The 17,465-nt window shown below is 40.0% G+C and overlaps 1 protein-coding gene across 1 annotated transcript in view; it reads right to left on the reverse strand.

The window, feature by feature from the left end:
- LOC108715046 (copine-9) overlaps positions 1–17,465 on the reverse strand; it is a 216,969-nt gene that overhangs the window by 102,542 nt on the left and 96,962 nt on the right. The window contains exon 8 of the mRNA XM_041561758.1: positions 6,888–6,964. Coding sequence (XP_041417692.1) covers positions 6,888–6,964 — 77 coding nt within the window. The remainder of the gene's footprint in view (positions 1–6,887; positions 6,965–17,465) is intronic.

Here is a 17,465-nt window from a genome sequence, read left to right on the forward strand (position 1 = left end):
CCTTTATTTATAAATGGAGCACAACGTGAACCCCGTGTAATACAAATGTTTGCTCCCACCTTTTAGTAACAATGAGAAATAAGTGCCACAAAGGGTAAGTAAAACGACAATATATAATAATATTCCAACACAATATAAGGTATCTCAGCCATAAAAACATATGATACATATTCTAATATTTCCCATGTATTTACAGTGGAACAGAGGCTGCATGGCTACTAGCACATGTCAGCCATTAAGTCCATAGAAGGAAACAAATGTCCTTGTTATTTGAAGCACAAAGCCGTTTTGGGCTTCCAACAGCAATCACACATAGACAGGAATGATTGGACCTCGTGTCCATAGTAACAGGCCAGGAGTTTTATTCATATAAATGCTTTAACTCCCCGCGCTCGCTAACACTCGCTTTCTGCTGTCACACCTTTACCTCGTCTGCTTCACTTAAAGGGGCAGTGTGTTACATTTATTTGAAAATTACCAGCCCCTAGGCCGACAGGTAGTAGCATCCGCAACCCTTCGCGCACTCCCCCCCCCACACGGGAGCATGCATGAATGCTCCAAATTGCTGGGGAGCTGCGGCTCCCCAGTGCTCCCAAGTAAGTGGCTGGGCAGCATGCTGGCCCTGAAATTTTGCCTCCCTAGACTCAGGCTTATGTGACCTCGCCACAAATCTGGGCCTGAAAATTATCGTTATACAGGGTTGGAGTGGGGGCCCCCTCCTGAACTCCAGCCCCCTGCACGCCTCCAAGAACACAAAGAAAAGACGCAGTGCGTAGAAGACGCAGAGCGCTGCGGAATTTTCTTTTCTGGAGCTGCCGTCACAAACGTGCCTTGCGCACGTGCGCACAGTAGATGTGCCACGCCATTAATTTACTTTTCTGGGGCAGCAGGTCTGGGCCCAGGGCCGGAACTAGGGGTAGGCAGAAGAGGCACGTGCCTAGGGCGCAAATGTGGAGGGGCGCCAGGCACCGTACCTCTTTTGCCATCTTACCCCTAGTTCAGACGCTTCTTTCCCCGCCTGTGAGAGCAATCGGCACTTCCTAGACACGTACGCACTTCTGCACATGCGCACACGGATGCTCGACTTGTGCGCTTCAGCTCCCTAGTGCACCCTTGCCTGTGCGTGCATGCACGCACTTCAGAAGGGGCGATGTAGTTGGCCGGACTGCCTTGGGTGCCCGGCTGACTTGGCCCGGCACTGTTTGGGTCCATGAGGGCCGTGGTCCACTGGGGTTTTTCACGTTGTCCTGCCGACCCCGTACAACCCTGCCGTTATATAAGGGAGAAAGAAAGGTTTTTGGATTATAAAAGCAATACCTAAGTTATCAGAGAACTTGTTTATAGCCCTCCTGTAAAAATAATACAGGGTCAGTGACCCTGCCAACCAGACAGCATTTTAAATTGCATTCTGAAAAAAACAAGCAAAATAGTAAGGTAGGTTAATAAAAAGTCAAGAACTCTGCATACTAAAAGTTCTTTTTTGCCTTTAATTAAACCACTTTCTTCTGCCTCTAATAACTGCAGTACAAACTCCCAGAGAGGAATTAACTCCCCAACTAATTAACCCCTCACCTAGCATGGTTAGGGCAGAGTCACACGTGGAGAATTGGGGAGATTTAGTTGCCGAGCAACAAATCGCCCTTTTCTTCGGACCTCACGAGGAAACTTCGGAAAACGAAGCAATCTGAGTGCCATCCCGCCAGCGATTTACATTCTAGCCAGGCAGTTCAGGTAGATTAGTCACCCGAAGAAGGGGCGATTTGTTGCCAGGCGACTAAATCTCCCCTAATTTCCACTTGTGTCTCTGCCCTTAACAGAACAGAGCAGGTACGTGCTGGGGGGAGGTGGTTTGCAGCCTGGGCGGGGCCAGGTAGCGGAAGGGGTTTTGGTGGCCTGGGTCGATAGGGGCCCTGATTTGGCAGCCCTGGTGGGCCTTGACTCTGGTTGGCACCTTTTGGCCCGCCTAATTTGGGGCAGGGTCGTGATGTAATGGGGAAGGGTCGTGACATGTTGGGGCGGGTTGTGATGTCAGGGGTTGGGCTATGACGTTTCCAGGTCAATCATAGGGAATCCTGATGAGTTTTCCTACTGGGAAGGCAGTTTGACCAGGACAGTCCTTCGAAAAACCGGACAGGTGGCAACCCTAGCCCTGACCCCCCCCCCAGTCTGACCCTGCCTCAAATTCTTTCAATACCTAGACATACACACACACAGATACATTACATTTACATTGTGCTCCATATTGATGTATGTTTGTACAGTATGTATGCAGAAACTTTGTTTTTTAGATGGGGTCAGTGACCCTCATCTGAAAGTTAAAAAAGGGTCAGAAGAAAAAGACATGTAAAGTTGCTTAGAATTGGCCATTCTATAACATACTAAAAGTTAACTTAAAGGTGAACTACCTTTTTAACCTGCATGTAGGGTTGCCACCTGGCCGGTATTTAACTGGCCTGACCAGTAAAAATGATGGTTGATCCCAATGTTATTAATAGGGAAAAAACATAAATATATAGGAAGGCTGGTATTTTTTTCCAGAAAAGGTGGCAACCCTACCTGCATATTTGAACATAGAAATAAGGAGTGAGAGCTGCCATACTGCATGCATCAGCAACATCAGTCTCGACAGATAACCGTAGACCATCACTGTCTTGTGGTCTAAATTGACAAATCACACAAGAAGGCAATGCCCACTCGTAGCTGTCTGTGATAATATGCAGAGAAGGGCTGTTCTTTGCATGTTCTAATACTCTGTAGTATAGATGATAAGGCAAGATAAGCTTTATAAATCTATGTATAATTCCATGTCACAGGTATGACCTGAGCTCATGTTATTGCACAATCCATTTCCGTAATCATTTGACTGGAAGCCTAGACTTCAAACACATCCAGATCTTTGCACAGCATCATTAAATTATTCATTAATAACAGTGACAGCAACGTAAAATGGGACAGAGATGGACAGATGGAAATGAGAGGCGCATTCCTTAAAGGGCAACTATATCTAAACTACTAGCATGTTGCTGTTCAGAATTTATTATGATTAGTATTATAGGCTGTTCAATAGAGAGTGTGAGATATCCCATACTGTATGATCAGGTAACAGTCACCATATCAAATAAAAGAGCATATTTCTATAAAAGGTATGGGATTGGTTATCCAGAAACCCTTTATCCAGAAAGCTCTGAATTATGGGACGGCTAACTTCCGTAAACTCCATTTTAATCAAATAATGTAAATGTTTAAAAAAAAAAATACAGGTATGAGATCCGTTATCCAGAAAACCATTATCCAGGAAGCTCCAAATTAGGGAATGCCCATCTCCCATAGACTCCAGTTTATTCAAATAATGCAACATTTTAAAAATAATTTCCTTTTTCTCTGTAATAATAAAACAATACCTTTTACTTGATCACAAATAAGAAGAAAAACCAGCCTATTGGTTTTAATTATGTTTAAATGATGTTCTAGTAGACTTAAAGGGGAAGTAAAGTCTAACATAGAATAACATAAACATGAACTTACTGCACCACAAGCCTAATAAAACTAATGATTTATGTTTTCAAACTTGGTCACAGGGGGTCACCATCTTGTAACTTTGTTAAATATCTTTGCAAGACCAAGACTGTGCACATGCTCAGAGTGGTCTGGGCTGCTTAGGGATTGTCATAAATTATCAAAACAGCACAAGTCAAATAATTTCTGCCAGAAGCCGATACAGCAATACTGATTAATAATCAGAATATACAGACTGCACTGGGTCCTGTGTTGTCATGAAATCTAATGTGGATTTTATAGTTTTTGTATTGTTTAATACAAACTGTCTCCAACTCTGCAGAACCAGCGGCTGCAGCAAAATAATCCTCCAAATAGAATCCCAGTTTATCTGTTTAAATCTGGCTCCATGATCTTTCTCCCTGCAACTGGAGTTGGGCACAGTAAAGGGATTTAAAGGCAAAAAGAAAATGAAATACAAATCTCTACACAGTCGCCGACTGCTCTACAGGGAAACAAACAAAGCTGCTTGAGTTCTGCATGGCTGGGAAGTAAGTTGGGGGCTCCCCCTGCTGTTCATAAGTATGATTGTTTCCCTGCAGAGCAGTTAGGGACCGTCTGACAATTCCTATCCACAGCAGTAAATGACGGAAGATTTCAATGCATACAATATATATTGTAAACGGTACATATTTTTTAATTAAAGTATATTGGAGATAGGTTTCTTTTTCATTAAATTTTTTTTTGCCTTTACATGCCCTGAAAGGTACTTATCCAGAAAACCCCAGGTCCCGAGCATTCTGGATAACAAGTCACATACCTGTGAATAAAACAACTGCAGCAGCACTCCGATCTTTGATCAAACTTTTATTCGTGCAACAACGGCCGTTGTTTTATTCACGCGTAGAGAACCTGTGCAGAGAGGAGTACAGCGTGCACCCGAGGCTTCAAACAGCGAGTTCTGTGAGTGTGGCACTTTACTTTGACTTTGTAAAGTCACATACCTGTATTTTCTTTTACTCTGTAATGCTGAAATAAAACCGTATATTTGATCCCAACTAATATTATTTATCCTATTTGCAGGCAAAACCATCCTTTGCGGTTTGATTAATGTTTGAATAATTTTTAGTAGATGAGGTTTAGAGATCAAAAATGATAGAATAATCTCTTATTTGGGAAACCCCAGGTCCTGAGCATTCTGGATAACAGGTCCCATACCTGTACATGACCCGACACATTGCACAAGCAATTTTAGTTGCCATTTGTGTGTGTGCGGGGGTTTATTATGGGCACTGTATATTATGCTGTATGTGTTGTATTAAAACTAGTCTGTGAGAGCCCATGGTGGAGCTGACTTCTAGATAAAGAAAATCTCAAATCTTTCCATCCATAAATAACAAAACAACATGCCAATTTCTTGCCCAGTAAGGCTCATGTCTCCACTGTGCATTTTCAGACCAAAATCATTGGTGTCCCAGATTTCCTTTATTATCAGTAACGGGCAGCATGGAGGGGCCAGAAACCGCTACATGTGCCACAAGCCTAAAACAAAAAAACAGCCGGCGCGCATGAAATTAACAGTTTTCAGATCTGTCCGGCCATGATTTATAACACAATGGCACCTTCTTGCCCAGTAAATCAGAAAAACAGTGTGTAAGAAAATACGATGTAATTACACAGCGCTCCTTCTTTATACTGCCCACCAGGGAAATTATCATGACAAAATGTGCATGACAATATAGCAGTTTCAGCTGTCACTCTTTTTAACAACAGCTTCTGTATAATACCAGCTTTGACATGTGCTTCATGCAGGCAGATCTATGGAGCACTAGAAGGAACTACATTCAGTGTGTTACAGTCTGTACAAACTGTACAAACCCTCTTAGCAGTGAAGATCTGTACATGTGAAGATGACTCCAGTAGCTCCTCAACCTCCTATCACATCACATGCTCTGAGCTGCTGTCTATTACCTGAGCTTAGGAACTCACAATATACAGTATACACAATATACAATACAATATATATATATATATATATATATATATATATATATATATATATATATATATATACACAATATAAAATGCACAATACAAGACTGATTAGAAATTAATTGACATTGTATGGCAACATAGAATCCAAATGATGGTATGGGACCTGTTTTCGTGACCTGGGGTTTTCCTGATAACGGATATTTCCGTATTTTGGATCTTCATACCTTAAGGGGCACATTTACCTAGGGTCGAATATCGAGGGTTAATTAGCCCTCGATATTCGTCCGTCGAAGTAAAATCCTTCGACTTCGAATATCGAAGTCGAAGGATTTTGCGATATTCCTACGATCGAACGATTAGAAGGATTTGAATCCATCGATTGAAGGATTTTCCTTCCATCAGGAAATTGTTAGGAAGCCTATGGGGACCTTAACATTGGCCTCGGTAGGTTTTAGGTGGCGAACTAAACAAAGAAATTTTTAAAGAGAAAGTACTTTGACTATCGAATGGTCGAATGGTCGAATAGTCGAACGATTTTTAGTTCGAATAGTTCGATTCGAAGTCGAAGGTCGTAGTCGAAGGTCGAAGTAGCCCATTCGATGGTAGAAGTAGCCATATTCGACCATTCGAAATTCTAACTAATTTTCCTCTATTCCTTCACTCGAACTAAGTAAATGGGCCCCTATGTCTACTAGAAAATCATGTAAACATTATATAAACCCAATAGGCTGGTGTTGCTTCCAATAAAGATTCATTAAATCTTAGTTTGGTTTAAGTACAAGCTACTGTTTTATTATTACAGAGAAAAAGTTTTAAAAACTTCGATTATTCGAATATAATGGAGCTTTTAGGAGACGACCTTACCGTAATTCAGAGTTTTCGGGATAATGGGTTTCCGGATAACCTGTATTGATGCAATCCTACTTTCTGCTAATGAGCTTGTGCAGAGCCACAGACACTCAAAAGATGGCCCATCAAGATCCAAAATGGGCAACTACTCAGTAAAATTTGAAGATCTGGACCATTACTGTTAGAGCTGATGAATGTCAGGGATTTAGTATATGTCAGGAAACACATTACCCAGAAAGCTCAGAATTACGGAAAGGCCATCTCCCATAGATTCCTTAATCTGAAGTTTTAAAAATGATTCCCTTTTTCTCTGTAATAATAAAACAGTAGCTTGTACTTGATCCCAACTAAGATATAATTAATCCTTATTGGAGGCAAAACCAGCCTATTGGGTTAATTTAATGTTTACATGATTCTCTAGTAGACCTAAGGTATGAAGATACAAATTATGGAAATCCCCAGGTCCAGAGCATTCTGGATAACAGGTCCCATACTTGTACAGTAGCCATATGCATTCGTAGTCTCAAGCTTTACATTAAGGTACTCACGTTAGTGGCTTCTCCAGTCGACTCCTTGGGGATCCAATAACCTCTCCAAGAGTGCAAAATGCTTGTCCCAGAAAATCCTAAAGAACAGAAGACGCTTATGAGTACTATTGTTTGTCATTAATCTTTATTAAGTCTTTGGATTCCTGTCTTGAAAGGTAAGGTCTGCTTTAAGGTTCTGTTTATTAACATTCCATTTGCCTCATCCGCTTCCCCCATTAACTTGATTTCTCTGTATCCTATTGTTAGTTAAAAAAGATAAAAAAATATATATTATATACTAATTCACCCCAGTGAAAAACATTATAGTAGTTATTATTGTAGTGTTATACATTTTCCCTTCAAATAGCGGTGGGGTATAGCCAGAGTCGTAGTTTCTATACACTCACCCAAGTGCCCATAACTAGGGTGGCAGGTCTAAAGGGGTGACCTTCAAATTCCTATATGTAAAATGTTTAAAAAAATACCCCTCAGCTATAGCTGGACACTTCCAGTGGCAGAGCTAGGAGAGATTATACCGCACCAATTGGTGAGGGTTGGGGCGTTTTAAGGTCCGGTGCCTAGAGTTTCCATATTGTCGAAGGTGGAGAAACCAAAGGTGCCTTTAAAGGAGAACTAAAGCCTAACTAAAGACGTAGCTAGAAATGTTGTACATTGTATTTTGTGCTTCTGTACCAGCCCAAGGCAACCACAGCCCTTTAGCAGTAAAGATCTGTGTCTCCAAAGATGCCCCAGTAGCTTCCCATCTTCTTTTCTGCTGATTCACTGCACATGCTCTGTGCTGCTGTCACTTACTGAGCTCAGGGACCCACTCACAATATATAGTACACATAGGGGGTTATTTACTAAACTCCGAATGCAAAAACCACGAAAAATTTTAAATTTTTTTTTATAAAATCCGACTAGAATTTTCTGAATTTATTAAACCCCTAGGATGGAAAAATCCAAATCTGAAAATCTGGCATCTCAGACCTGTCGAGGTTGCATATAAGTCAAGGGACATCAATGATTTCTTTGATGTACGCTGGGTTTCATGCAAAACCCCAACGTTTTTGGAGTTTTCAGGTTAAAATTTTTCCGGAAAATCTTGAAAATCAGATAAAAAATCAGATAAAAAATCTGGAAAAAAAACGTGAAAATCTAATTTTTTTCGTGAAAAAATAATAAATAAGCTAAAAAACCCAAGTGGATTTGATCGGAGTTTGTAGCAGAAAATATTGAGATAAATTCGAACTTTGATAAATAACCCCCATAGAATAGAAATGTCACAATATAAGGCTGATTAGAAATTAATACAGATAATTACTACATGGCAGCTCAGAAACCAGTGCAATTAGCATCAGAATTTAATAATCAGCCCTGTAGCATCAGCTTATATTACAGGGGAAGCTCATTTTCTGCTGGATAATTAGTGATGACCCCTAAGCTTAGCTTCTCAACAGCCAATCAGAGCCCACTGAGCATGTGCGTGTCACAGACACTTTCCAAGATGGTGACCCCCTGTGACAAGTTTGAAGTCCTGGATCATTGCTGCTATTGACAAGCTGAAACTTTAGCCTCGTGCAATAAGTTGGTGCAGTATATAAAATATGGCATTTGTAGCCACATTCATGTTAAGGGTTTAGTTGTCCTTTAATGGAAATTGCAAGGTTAACAATACTTAAAACAACCCCAAAGTCTGTTCATATGTTACTAAAAGGGATATCATGATGCTTCATATACTATCAGTATAGATATATTTCTGTGCTTGGGCAATATTGAGGTTGATTATAGTTCCCCTATACACAGTTTCCGAATCAATGCACATATTTATATATAACAGTCAATATTCTAAAGAAGAGAAACATTACCAAGCCAACGCTGATTTATATTTATTCATATTTTTACTTTCATTCATGCATATATAAGCCTACTCATGCTTAAAATGCTCATTTTAAAACTCTATTAAAATCCCTTTTAGTAAGGCAACAGCTGCCTTCTACACATTTAACCATTTAACATTAACCAACTCCATTTTTGCCCATGAGTGCCAATGGAAATGGATATCACAGGGCTGGGTAATTGCTATTAGCTGCCCACGAGGTGAAGGATGACAGAGTGGATAGTAAAATAAAAATACATTTTATTTCCATTAAACAAATATCCTGCTACTCTGGGCACAACTAGGCGCAGAGGCAATCCTTTATATGATGCAAGCAAAGGGTTAACACGGGGGGGAGAGGCATTTAGAGGAGATGCGAAGGTCACTCTTGTTATGTGTAATTGGGATATTTTGTCTGATTGCTATAAAATGGTTTCCTGTATTGTACTTGAGTAAAACCTACAATTTTATCACAGTTCTTGTTTGTGCCATTCACTCTGTTTAGGGGCGAAGGAATTCGCTTTTATACACAAGCTGAAAAACAAAAATACCTCAATGACATTTCCCATTGTGTCCCATTTAAACAAATAATTTTACAGCTCTGACTGTTTTTCTCTATAATAATATTATAGTACTTTATTCATGACATTATCTAGACTAGCATTGATCTTATATGTTGATAGTAAAACAATCCTATATACAGAGGCATCTGGACAAGTAATGGTAGAATTACTGGGGTGCCGTGTTCTTAGCTACTCCCCCAGTGATTCTGGTAGGTCACTTCAGACCTCCAGCTGCTGCTGCTCCTCTTCTAGCAAAAATGCTCCAGCTAGGGGTGCTTCTCTTCTTAGCACGGCTCTTCAAGGGCATGTAAAGGCAAAAAAAACCAAAACCCCATTTTTACTTTCTTTAACGAAAAAGAAACCTATCTCCAATATACTTTAATTAAAAAATATGTACCGTTTTTATAAGAAACCTGACTGTATGCAGTGAAATTCTCCCTTCATTTACTGCTGTGGATAGGAATTGTCAGATGGTCCCTAACTGCTCTGCAGGGAAACAATTATATTTATGAACAGCAGAGGGAGCCCCCGCCTTACTTCCCAGCCATGCAGAACTCAAGCAGCTTTGTTTGTTTCCCTGTAGAGCAGTCGGCGACTGTGTAGAGATTTGTATTGGATTTTATTTTTGCCTTTACATCCCGTTTACTGTTTCCAACTCCAGCTGCAGGAACAAAGATCATGGAGCCAGATTTAAACAGATAAACTGGGATTCTATTTGGAGGATTATTTTGCTGTAGCCATTGGTTCTGCAGAGAGTTTGTATTAAATTTTGTATTAAAGTTTGTATTGCAAAGATGTTTAACAAAGTTACAAGATGATGATGATGGTGACCCCCTGTGGCCAACTTTGAAAGCATAAATCATTTGTTTGATTAGGCTTGTGGTGCAGTAAGTCCATGTTTATGTTTAGCATATAAAATTTCTAGCCTTATTCTACTTTAGACTTTACTTCCCCTTTAAAGCTTTAAAGCAATTTCTTTGCTTGTGCAATGAAGAAATTGGGAAACAAATTCTGTATTTGCTTGGGATGACAGTGGATGATGAGGATCACTTTTATAAGAAGAGGTGTACCAGCTGGGGGTCTGAAGTAAGCTACTAGAATCATCAGGGGTGCTAAACAACATGGTAACCCCAGTGAGTCTACCTTTCCTTGTCCTATAAAAGAGGCAATTTTCATATAAATGTATTAGAAACAGTGATTTTCAGACTTTTTTGGTTTGAGGACCTTTAAGGACCAACATTTGGTCAGAGTACAACTGAGTCCTTCACCCCCCCCCCCACGACAAGGCTCAGAACCTCCCCTCAATGGCACCTGCATTATGTTCTACATTTGATCCCAGGCATTCCCGATAAAAGACACTATACCTATAACGTATTTTGCTGAATGTATCAAATGGATATTGTGATCATAAATGTTCTAAAAATAGGCAATAAAATAGGAATAAGCAGTCTCCACTAAATAAGGTGGAATCAGTTGGGATTTTGCATGCATCTAAATGAAGGCCCACTATTACTCTTTTCCTTTACTGATTATCTTTTTTCTTGCTACTTTTGTTCATTTATGGATGTTAAACTCACCATGTCATTTATTAGTATTAGTTTACAGATTTTGTATTCTGCAGACAACTCTGCTCAAATCCTTGACCAACGCCATCCCTGAAAAACTCTGAGTATTCTTATCGCTCCTGTTTAGATTAGCAACAATACCTTGGAGCACTTTGTCTTCATAGAGCACGACCTGAAGGTGACTATGGCAGGAGAATGCAGATAAGAGAGACCTAGATGCTCTGTTTACAAATGGGCTACAACATAGGCAAGTCCACCCCATTTCAAGTTAGAAGAATACATCTTTTAAATTCAAGTAAGAAGTTATTTTATATATGTATGTCTTAGTTGGCTATGTTATATGAGGTCTAAACAGGATATAAACTTTTCTTTTTTTGTAAATAGCCATGATGATACTGGATAAAATATGCATCTGGTTTTAAAGTGGTGAAGTGGTTCCTTATATTCATGCAGGGAGGTGGTAGATGGGCATCTCTACAAATAGTTACCCTTCCCCACAGAAGGCCTCCTAGCCTACTCAAGAGTAGGGCTCACTCATACAACAACTAGAGCGAGAGAGTGCTAAATGCTGATGGAAATTGTTTTTGACTGGGATCTTCGAGTACTGGGAGATCCTTTGGTACTCTGGTAGGCCAGTCCAATCCAGCTCCCACATATTACGAGTGAAGCCTCTAATGGATTAGAAACCTACCAGTATAACCTTGGATCTTAGTAGAATCCTTGGGTGGGAGGGCATAGGGTGCCCTCAACAGAAATACCTTGTTTACTCTCCAGGTCTTCAGATCAGTGAAACAGGTCAATGAAGCTGACCATATACGTACTAATGTTCAGTATGTATATACTGCTCGGATGATTCTGTCCACTGTCTATATGTACCTGGATATATCTTGGTTCATCAATGGGGCAGGTCTGAAATAGTGACCTAAGGGTTGACCCGAAACCCATGGTGACCCACAGGTTTGGCGTGTTGGGGTTGAAATTTGACAAAAAGAAAAGAAAGGTGCTCCAGAATATCAATGTAAATGGCTTTCCAAGTTAATCGTGTGGTCCAGGTGCAGCAGCCCCAGACCCTCAGCTAAAGAAAGCGGCAAACTGAAATAACAGCCGTAGTAATGGGCAAATTTGCACCGTTTCGCTTCGCCGAAAATTTTGCGGATTTCCTGTGAAATTCACGAAACGGCGAAAAATTCACGAAACAGCATTTTTTACGCCGGTGCCTGTTTTTGACGCCGGCGCCGTTTTTTTTTTAACTTTTTTTTCATTGATTGTTCATTGGATAAAAGCTAATTTCCTGTGTGTGAGATCTTAGCCCATGATTAAGTATCTTATGGGTCCGAAATGCGTAGGGCCTATGGAGATGCACCGTATGTATACTTTTAACTTTGACTAATAAAGACCTATTTTTTAACTCTTTTGTCCTGTGGATTCCACTGAGGGTTCGGGTTGGTTGTAAGTCAGACTGGGGAAGTACACTTCTTCCCTGCTCCCGAAGTTTCTCTGTCTTGGAACTGGAAGTGCACACAGAAGTATCATAAAGAATGAGCAGACACAGGTATGGGTTGGTTGCAAGTCGTACAATGGCAACATTTTGTGGGTTAAGGTTTTGTGGGTTAGGTGCAGGTTGAGTTTTTCCTGACACATCCCTAGTCTGAAAATGCAATCTGCCAATGCCCCATATACACAGTATATTTTAGGAGATGCAGCTTGGCAGTGTATGGGCCTTTGTACTAGTGTATTGCCACTGTTAGTGCTGATGGAGGTGTTGGTTGGGAAATTAGCAATACACCCTGCTCAACCCTTAATTATGGGTAACTGTCATGCATTGAAATGATAATATATTGTGGGTGACAGCGCGATAAATTAACATTTCTATGACCTCATTTTATTTTCGGATGCGAGAATCTTTTTAAATTAGGAAAACCAGCTGTCCCTTGTTTTGGAAGCTATGTTATGAACTGAAGCCAGATGAAGAAAACTCCCTTATTTAAATAACAAGCAGTCGCTTGAGAACAATTAGCTTTACCATGAGCAAACTCTGTCAGGATAGATGAGCCATAAATAGAAACCCTAAAAATTACAGCGAATGCAAATAAAAAAATCTCTCCGGCTGTGATGTTTCAAAGATCTTGATTTACACAGAATCACTCAGTCGATTTATCTCTCCCTGCGAAGAACAATTCATTTCTGGAATCAGAAAATAGCCCATCAGGCTGCTGCCGGGGCTCCTGAGGTTCAGGCTCCTGGGATTTGGGTTGTCCTGTGGTTTTAGATGAATAGTTGCGGTTTATGATTTCAAATTAGGAATAAAGTCTCTGGGGAGGCGGCTCGTTAATTGTTTTGCAAATAAAAGGGAGGCGCATTTATGGAATTTCAGAAAATGTTATGTATTTAACTGTAAAATAACCACAGTGCCAGTAGCCTCAGATCCCTCTCTCAATGGTGCACCCTTCGAATTACTCTTTATCTTGCTCGCCAGTTTTGCTTGGTTTTCATTTGGAGGGGTTGAACTTGATGGACTTTGTCTTTTTTCAACCCAATTTAACTATGTAACTATATAGCCTCAAACTGTCATTCTACTGTAGTTCAAGGAGTTGTGAACCTTTGAGTCAACTTTTAGTATGATGTAGAGAGTGATATTCTGAGACAATTTGCAATTGGTTTTCATTTTTTTTTTAGTATTTGTGGCTTTTGAGTTATTTAGCTTTTTATTCAGCAGCTCTCCAGTTTGCATTGTCAGCAATCTGGTTGCTAGGATGCACATTACCCTAGCAACCATGCACTGATTTGAACAAGAGACTGGAATATGAATAGGAGAGGCCTGAATAGAAAGAGGAGTAAAAAAAAGTAACAATAATAATAAATGTGTAGTCTTACAGAGCATTTTAGATGGGGTCAGTGACCCGTATTTGAAAGCTGGTAAGACTTATAAGAAGAAGGCAAATATTTAAAAAGCTATACAAAATAAATGAAGAAGACCAATTGAAAAGTTGCTTAGAATTAACCATTTTTTAATAACATACTAAAAATTAACTTAAATGTGAACCACCCCAAAACAATGCCCAAAGAATCTTGATTCTTGAAAGGCCAGTAACAAGAAAAATAAACACAGGTTGGCTGAAGTACCTCAGGACCTCTAAAGTGTCCCTTACTGATAAAAGCCAATGCTTGTGTATTGGCTGCACCTTGAAAGGGGGTACTTCACCTTTAAATTAACCTTTATTATGTTATAGAATGTCATATTCCTAGCAATATTGCAATTGGTCTTCATTATTTAATGTTATAGATTTGTAATTAGCATATAATAATCTAGCTTTCAAATGGGGGTTACTGACCCCGGCAAACAAAAAACTATTGCTCTCGGAGGGCACAATTTTATTCTTATTGTTACTTTTTCTTACATATCGTCCTGTCCTGTCGTTCACCTATTTATCTTCCAGTCTCTCATTCAAATCACTGGGTAAGTAATCCATAGCAACAAGATAGCTGCAGAAATGCCAAACTGGAGAGCTGCAGGACGAAAAACCTAAATAGCTGAAAGGCCACAAAAAATAAAATAATGCAGAACAATTGCAAATTCCCTTAGAATATTAATATTTACATCATACTAAACTTTAATTCAAAGTACAGTAATGAGTGGTTGCCATTAATATCAACTGAAGTCTGCGCTGGTGGTTTCAGAAAACACTGGGAATTGCATTGGCAGACAAAGTGACAATAGCCATCAAGGGGCGCCTTTACCTTTAAGTGAACTTTTAGAATAGAATGTCCTGTTACTAGCAACTCTGCAAATGGTCTTCATTATTTAGTCTTCCTCTTCTACCTCTTTCCAGTTTTTAAGTGCGGGTCACTGACCCCAGCAGGCAAAATAAATATTGCTCTCTGTTAGTGATGGGCGAATTTGCGCAGTTTCGCTTTGCAGAAAAATTCGCGAATTTCGTGCGAAATTCGCGAAACGGCGAAAAATTAGCGAAACTGCGCTGTTTTTGACGCCGACGTCCGTTTTTTCTGAAAAATTTTTTTTGGCGTCGGCGAATTTTTGCCGCAAATTTTCGCGGGCGTTTCGCGAATTTATTCGCTGGCGGCGAATCGCGCAAATTCGCCGCGAATTGGCGCCTGACGAATAAATTCGCCCATCACTACTCTCTGTGCAACATTTTTATTGTTATTGTTACTTATCCTCCTATTCAGTCCCCCGCTTATACTTTTTTTAGAGTCTTAAGGTGGCCATACACAGAGAGATTCGCTGGTTTGGCGATGACGCCAAACGAGTGGATCTCTCCCCGATATGTCCGCCTTAAGGAGCGACGAAATTGGACTGATTTTTGATGCTATGTTTTTGAATTGTCCCAAACATGCTATAGTACATGTACCATTAAGGTCAGAATTAAACTGGAAGGAGTGTATGGAAGCAGAATGCAGAAAAGCAAGGCCTAGTTGCTGTGCTTACATATAGGCTATTGCCCAACCTGTCAAGCAAGAAAACCACAGCTTTGATTATGTTAATACCCTACTGTACTTAAATAAAAACAAGTTGAAAAGTACAGGAATGTCTTATTGGCAGGTTATGGAAAGTTTAAACACATTTCTGGGGGTTTTAGCATCAGGTTTTATGTGTTTTGCTAATGAAGGTGAATTGCCCTTTAAGCTGCAAGTCACAGTTTCCCCAATAGAACTGCTTATCTTTTGGACCATAAATGCACATTTGGCAGTTTTAAAGCCTAAAACTGGTCACAAATATACCAGTGGAGAAACTGTCAGGTGTACCATTAGCCTAAAGTCTATGGAGGTACTAGGAGTTGTTACTCAACAAGCAGAGCTGCAAAGTCAACATGCTCACTTGATTGACAAAAATGGATTAGGACTAAACTACACAGAATAGTGTTGGATCGACAGCTCACATCCTACAAGCTGGATGTAGTCGCATGGATCAAAATATAATGGGACTGATGCAAAAATCTGATGTGTAAACTACATGGAAGATTTGCCATTCATTGAGACACATCTGCCCGATGCAAATGATGCATGCACCAAAATCTGGTGATGCCTGACTCTTGTTGAAATACATTGAGGGGGTTATTTATTAAAGCCAGAATGGTAAAAAATAAAAAAAAGATATTTATTATACCTCGATGCTGCAAAAAGCCCGAATCCAAAAATCAGTTATCTCAGACCTATCGAGGTACTGTATAAGTCAATGGGAGAGGCACCTATCTCAAATTGAAGTTCTTGGGGTCTTCGGGGTTTTCACCAGAAAATCCAACTTTTTTTCAGGGTTTTCGGGAAAAAACGTTTAAAAAAAATCGAGCGATTTGAGAAAAAAAGCCAGAAAAATGTGAGCAATTCGGGGTTTCTCTTGATTTTTTTCGAGTTTTTCCACAATCCGATTAAATCAAGTTATTTTATTAATAAATAAGATAAAATCAGGCATGGGAGTTTGGTCATGGATCATATCTTATTAAAATAATTTATTTTAATAAGATATGAGATAAATTTGGACTTAATTTGGAATATATAACCCCTGAATGTCAGATGTAGATGCATGAACACACCACACCATCCTACTTTATCTGGTCCGACTTTATCTGACCCAATTACATTACAGCTATGGGGATCAGGTTTTGTAGGATCCAGCAAAATCTTGTGCTGTTTCATAACAAGGTCAGATAAAATCTGACCCACAAAATCTGATCAAAATTTCCAGTGTAGTTTAGCTCCTAATGAAGAAACCATATATATTTTTCACAGCACATGATTCTGCAAGCCTGAGTTTAAATTGCTCCTGGGTTCATGAACAACTTACTGATGTAGTGCTAGTTGGCTGCCAGTAATATTTGTTTGAATTTTTTTTGCCCAAAAGCAGCATTAATAATCTTTGAATATAGCAGCAGCAAGATCCGGACTTCCTACGCTCCCCGGGATGAACTAAATATAGCCTAAAATCAATGAGGGAGAGCCCTCTTCTCTTGCACTCCTGCAATCTCTAGCTAACTGTGCCAAAAACAACTCCCACTGCTATCCCCCTCAAGAGCCAGAAAAAATAGCCTTGGTGCCCCAACAACAGTGGAAAATTTCCATGCAGTGCTGATTCAGTTCAAGGGGAAGTATCAACAGAAGCCTTTAGTAAAGCTGATTCAATATGAAAACATTGGAAACCTATCCAAATAAAGCCTTGTGGCAGCTCTCCCAGCTTAAAGGTATGGTACGTGCCCTCGGCCAACACCGGGCGTTAACGGTTAATTATTAATAACCGGGTAGGTTCCATCTTTAAAACATTACCCCATTTATTTCAAAAATTAACCATAGGTGGTGCTACTATATGCTCAGATTTTCACAGGATAATGGCTGATTTTGGATTTCAATTTCAAGTTTCCCATCTAAGTAGCTGGAACGTATCAATGGCCTAGGGGTGGAAAGGAGAAATGACATAACAGGCAGGGGGGCTCCACCAATGAGGCGAGTTGAGGCACTCGACTCAGGTGGCAGAGCCCTCCCTGGTAACTTTAAGAGCCGAATTTCTGTTTTTTAAACCAGAAATTCGGCTTTTCTAGTGCAGAGAGCAAAATTCGGCTTTTCTAGCGCAGAGAGCGAAATT

This window comes from Xenopus laevis, chromosome 4S (genome assembly GCF_017654675.1).
Source record: "Xenopus laevis strain J_2021 chromosome 4S, Xenopus_laevis_v10.1, whole genome shotgun sequence".
Classification (NCBI taxonomy): domain Eukaryota; kingdom Metazoa; phylum Chordata; class Amphibia; order Anura; family Pipidae; genus Xenopus; species Xenopus laevis.